At 36.6% G+C, this 6,286-nt stretch overlaps 1 protein-coding gene across 1 annotated transcript; it reads right to left on the reverse strand.

The window, feature by feature from the left end:
* Nucleotides 1–1,774: 1,774 nt before the first annotated feature.
* On the reverse strand, nucleotides 1,775–2,521 carry LOC125198468 (metalloendoproteinase 2-MMP-like). The gene has a single exon (XM_048096807.1). The coding sequence runs from the start codon at nucleotides 2,519–2,521 to the stop codon at nucleotides 1,775–1,777; it is 747 nt and encodes a 248-aa protein (XP_047952764.1).
* Between the last annotated feature and the right edge of the window lie 3,765 nt (nucleotides 2,522–6,286).

Here is a 6,286-nt window from a genome sequence, read left to right on the forward strand (position 1 = left end):
CTCCTTATATGGCTTGAAGAAGACATCTAGACAATGGTACTTGAAATTATCACAAGTTCTGAGTGGTTTTGGTCTTCAACAGTCAGCCTTAGACCATTCTTTCTTCTACAAGAAAAATGCCTCCAACTTCTTTGGCATTGTGGTTATGTTGATGATATATTGGTAGCTACAAGTGATAAAGGAGAGATTGAGAATTTTAAAAATTTCTTAACTCAACATTTTAAGTTCAAAGACTTAGGCATTCCAAAATATTTTCTTGGCTTTGAAATAGCCAGAAACAAAGATGGGATTCTTATATCTCAAAGGAAGTATGCAATGGATCTCTTGAGAGATACAGGATTAATGGGATGCAAGCCCTCCTCAGTACCCATGGATTCTGCCAAACAATTGGGACAAGAAGCTGGAGAATTGATGGCAGAGCCCTTAAAGTATAGGAGGTTAATTGGTAGACTCCTGTATTTATGCATTACTAGACCGGACATAACTTTTGCAGTGCATAAACTCAGTCAATATGTCTCCAAACCGTGCGAAGAACATTGGATAGCTGTTGAGAAAATTCTCAGATATATCAAGGGAACTCCTGGACATGGTCTCTTTTACTCTAAGGATTAAACACCTACTTTAAGTATCTTTTCTGATGCAGATTGGGAAGCTTGCCCTGACACTCGCAGATCGATGACTGAGTATTGCTTATTTTTGGGCACCTCTTTAATATCTTGGAGAGCCAAGAAACAACACACTATCTCAACGTCATCGGCAGAGGCAGAATATAGAGCCATGGCTCAAGCTAGTTGCGAAGTAGTGTGGGCAATAACACTTCTTGAAGACTTTGGAATACAAAGAAGTAAAGCTGTTTCCTTATATTGTGATAATCAAGCAGCTGTACACATTTGTTCTAACCCGGTGTTTCATGAGCGCACCAAACATATTGAGATTGACTGCCACACAGTGAGAGAGAAATTTCTAGAAGGGATCATCAAACCCATGCATATTCGAAATACTTTGCAACTTGCTGACATCTTTACTAAACCTCTTGGTGCAGTAGCTTTTCAAGGCGTTTTAACCAAGATGAACTTCAAAAGTTTATATAGTCCATCTTGAGGGGGGATATTGAAGAATAAAGAGAGAAGCAACATCTACTATCAACATGAAGAATAAAAGAAGCCACGTGGATGTGAGCTGGCATCGTCAGTTGGCCGTTAGAATTAGTTATAAGGTTTTGGTTAAATGTGATCGAGTCTACACGTTAGCATGCACTCATGCACATGCGCAGAGTGTGCTAGATAGAAGTATAAATAGTTGGCTTTCCTTTCTCTGTAATTCAGCTTTTGTGAAATAAAAATATCTTTTTCTCTCATTCATCTCTATCTTGAGTTTGATTTCATATTTCTTATAAGTGTAGCTGAAAAATATATTAGTTTTTGGTCAGTTCAGATTTAATCACAAACTTTAAATATGGAGAAAAATACACCAACTTTTAACTTGTACATTTCCCACAAAATTCAATTTTGCACAAATTTAATCTTGTGTGGCATACTGGGGGGTGTCTACGCCATTTAGCCGGCGATTCCCTTAAAAGATGTGTTTATAGGGCGAACTTATAATGTTGTATAAAAAACACATGAACTTTGAAACATACAAATTAATTTTAATTCATCGAAAAATTGAAAATCGTGAAATATGTATGTTTAACTTAGAAAGCTAGCTAGTTCATACTTCATTGTTTATGTAGTTTTCCAAGGAAAAGAGAGATTATTCGTTATTGTGAAAGAGGTTAAAAGGGAGGAGGGTAGAGAACAGAGATAGCGTCAATATCATCCACCCCTAACTCCTTAAACTGCCCCATCGTAAGACTAGGAAACATGATAGCATCCCTGTCAGTGCTGTGGCCAAGCCCAAGTATATGACCGATCTCGTGCGTCGCCACCGTCTCAAAGTGATACATGTCCATCGTCCGCGGCTGAAACGACCAGTTCTCATCCGCGTCGAAGTGGACCCGCCCATCATCCGGCGGGAACGCGTGCGCCAGCACCCCCCTCGGCCCGTCGAACGGCTCCCCGTCCCCGTGCGCGCCCCTGTAGTACCCAACCTCGATGTCGCTCTCGAAGAACCCCAGGTTCTCGTAGAAGCTGAAGCCCGACACGTTGGCCCACCGCTCGAAGGCCGCCTCCATGTCCGCCTTCGCGTGCTCCGGGAACCCCTCCGTGTACGTGTAGGAGAGGCGGGTGTATGGCCACCTCGGCCTCCCCCTGAAGAAATCATAATAAGATGGAAACTCTGTTTCCGTCTTATTATGATGATTCGATGTGAGGGCGCGGCGGCGGTTGGGGAGTATCATGGTGTTGACACCGTCGGTGATGTCGGAGACGCCGCACCGGGGGATGAGCATCTTGGACATGGTCTCGTGGTTGAGCTCGCCGGTCCGGCTCAGCCCGAAATTCATCTGGAAGGTTAAGATGGCCACCTTCAGGATCTCATCTTGGGATGCTCCGAAATGCACTTGGGCACGTGCGTATTCCATGTACCCGTAGTTTTCCAAGTATTTTAAGTAGTCAAAATTATTGATTGTTGAAGCTAGGCTGGAGTGGAAGGGCGATGGCGATGGCGATGGCGATGGTGATGGTGATGGTGAAGGTGGGAAATTGGGTATGTTTCGGTTGGCATTGCAGAGTGAGGAAACGATTGTTAAGAAAAAGACATAATTGAAGGAAGGATTGAGAGCCATGGATGAATCCAATCCTATAAATTTTAATGACTTACTAATTGATTGGGTGTCTAATTATATATGATGTTGTGTCTAATTATATGTGATGTTTAGAGTCAACAACTTATTAACGCTACCTTTTTGTCATGCATCAATGACTAGTCCAAAATTGCATCTACTCAACAAGGACTTAATTAATTTGCCTGTTGGAAGATAACAAATTGTTCCATGATTTTTCAATAATTGCATCTACTCAACAACGGCTTAATTAATTATGCACCATCTAATATTAGATGAACAATGCTAAATCGGCATTACGAACCCCGCGAATAATGGGGATAACAATTTTTTGATTAAACTCCTCCTCAAAAAATAAGGTGACGTGGTATTATCATATTATAGTAAGAAGATGATAAAGTACGGCGGTTTAAAGTGAGAGTGAGAAGTTGGTTTCTTGAGAGAGAAACAATAAAGAAGAATTTAAGAGTTATTATATTTTTATTTTTATCGAAGTTGATACACTAATCTAAAGTAGATTAACACAAAACTTTGGTTTTGTAAAAAATTCGATAACTGCGCGCAATTAATTAAAAATCAAAACAACAAGCAACAAAAGATAATGAAAAACCCAAAAATCTACGAATTCAATTCGTAATTTAATTCACAAATGGCTGTGATTTAATGTTCAAACAAGAAACGAAAATTATTGAAAAAGCAAAAAAAATCTACTAATTCAATTCATAATTTTACAACGATCACAAATTCATATCGATCTGCTGTGATTTTGACGTCAAAGCAGCAGCAGGGTTCTGTTGCAAGGATTCAGGGAGTTGACGCCGATGCCAATATCGGGATTGCCGCATCTCGCGACATCATAGACGGTAAGGTTTGATCATCCAATATACCGGTGGGTTTGATGCCAAAATTTTCTTGATACATCATGATGGCTAATTCCAGAATTTGGTCTTCTGAAGCACCGGTTCCGAGATTGAGTTGTGCTTATTCGTAATAACCTTATCTCCGAAGATGAAATTCCGAATCAAATTGGGTTGTATGTTTTTTTGTTTTTTTGTTTTTTTGAGAAACAAGAGTAATGAGCGTATAAATTGGGATGTTTTGATTGGAGGGGGTTTTACCAACTCAAAACTTGTGTTGCTTCCCTTGGTTCCGGAAGAGACAGAAAGTAGGAACACGACAAGAAGAAAGACGATGCACCAAATATTCAAAAGCTTAGGAGCCATGGCTAATCAGATTAGTCTGTGTGGAATCGCAACATGCTTCTGCATCTATTTAATTTATAGAGCAACAGAGAATATCATAATACTAGAAGGGTTATTATAGTATTTGTAGTTTTCCATTTACACGTAGGATAGCGACATGTTTAATAAGTATAATTACCCCATGAAATTAGATTATTGTGGAACTATATTACCATAAATGGATTTAATTCCTAGTATTTATATGCGACAGACGATTTACTTACTCCATAAATTAAACTATATCCGATCTCCTCCTATAAAATAGGAGTATATTTAAAGCTTAAATGTCTGCAAAGAAATCACGAACAATAGATTATTTTAGTTTATCTTCGGTATCTTTAAAATTTTAATGACGAATCAAGTAACTAAAAAATCAATTATTTCATCTTACCAAATTTATTTTATTTTATTTTTTAATTTTAAGTCACTTAAACTTAAAACGATACTGTTTAGCCGGTTTGTGTCGGAATAAGGAAATCAATTAATTGAAAAACAAGGCTAGAGATGACTGTTGGAATAAGAAAATCAATTAATTGAAGAACAAGAAGGCAAGAGATGAAGTTATGACAAGAATAAAGAAGGAAATCTATTAAAGATTATGGAAAATCAAATAAAAAAGGTAGTATAATCAGAATATATTTTCCATGTATAGCTAGAATTAGATCCCTATAAAAGGTGGTGTAACCATTGAGAGAATTAATTCAAGTCTAATACAATGTAGTCCATACAACTTTGAGTGTATTTTATTTTTCGCATTTTACATGGTATCAGAACACTAACTTTCAAATCGGAGTTCTTGTACCCAAAAATCAGAAACAGACAAAGTTCTCCACACCATATTTGTGACATCCCTAACCCGAAACATGCATCAATTTGCATATTGATATATATTCATTTATTATTGCATATTTATAATATTATTTACGTAATTATGTGCATGGGGGTATCTAGTGCATGGAAAATCTATACTGCATATATTTTGATAGTGATCCTAAAAGTGTATAAATAATAGTAGTAGCATATATTTTGATAGTGATCTAAAAGTGTATAAATAATAGTAGTAGCATAGTTTAAAGAAATATATGTGTATGTGTTAGCAATATACGCGTCCACTGTTAAAAGTGCCACTAATCTTATTGAACAAATGTCAAAGAATGGACTATATATATGAACATGTGTAGTTGGTAGAATAAATTGTTTAAATGCAATGGGAATAAGATATATATACGTATAGTGATTCAAGTAGATATAAAATATAAATAGATTTAATAAGTATTAAATATAAAAATAGTCATGATATAATTTAGTGGTATTAGAAAGAAATTAAATAAAAGAATGAGAATAGTCGATATTTTCATAAGCTATTATTTATACAAATATGTATATTAAGTTACTTTCTTCTCACAAAGACACATGTAGGCCACGTGTATAATTTTTGAAGTGCTACTTGCGTAAGTCTGGTTGATCTAATGCTAGTACGTATAAGTGTTACAATTGTTAATGAAAAAAATAAAGAGAGGAAGGGGGAGGAATATAGAATGAAAAGAAACGAGAGGAAAGAAAATGGAATTTCTGTATAAAATAGTCTTAGTCTCCTCCTTATACATGCGCACATAAGCAGAATGGAAAAGAGAAACAAGTACTTGGATAAGTTACAGGATCAATCTTAAACAAGATCAAGAGTTATAGATCGAGAAACAGGAACAAGTGCTCTATCAGATTATCTATCTTAATCAGGTGTGTATAAATCACACTTTTAATTTTACATATTTTATGTGATTGATTGCTATGTGTTAAATTGGAGTGAATATTTGAATTATATGATATGAGACTAAATGGTTATGTGTCATTTGATATTGATGGTGAAATATGATGTGGATATGTGACTTGTGCAATGGATATGTTTGATGTATCATATTGGAATCATTTGAATCATGGGATTAAAAAGGATATGTGACAGTCTTGCTCTGGATCTGATATACAATGGCAAAAGACCTAAGGGTCATATACAATGATAATAGACCTACGGGTCAATACAAAGAGCAAAGAGGGACCTTCGTGGAAAGGTCAAATCAAAGAGGGGCCTTCGTGGAAAGGTCAAAATATGCAAAGAGGGGCCTTCGTGGAAAGGTCAAATCAAAGAGAGGACCTTCGTGGAAAGGTCAAATAAATATAAGGGACCTACGGGTCGTATACAATGGAAATCCCTGGCAGATACCAGGCTTGATTTGTCACAGAATAATAAAAAGAATGGAGAGGCATATTGATAAGGCTCGTTTCATGCATCGGTTTAGGGTTAAAATTTTGTGCATTTGGGGCGCTA

This window comes from Salvia hispanica, unplaced genomic scaffold, assembly GCF_023119035.1.
Source record: "Salvia hispanica cultivar TCC Black 2014 unplaced genomic scaffold, UniMelb_Shisp_WGS_1.0 HiC_scaffold_1493, whole genome shotgun sequence".
Classification (NCBI taxonomy): Eukaryota; Viridiplantae; Streptophyta; class Magnoliopsida; order Lamiales; family Lamiaceae; genus Salvia; species Salvia hispanica.

Coding starts and splice junctions, on each gene's coding strand:
- LOC125198468 (XM_048096807.1), bottom strand. CDS start 2,521: ATGGAATACGCACGTGCCCAAGTGCATTTCGGAGCATCCCAAGATGAG.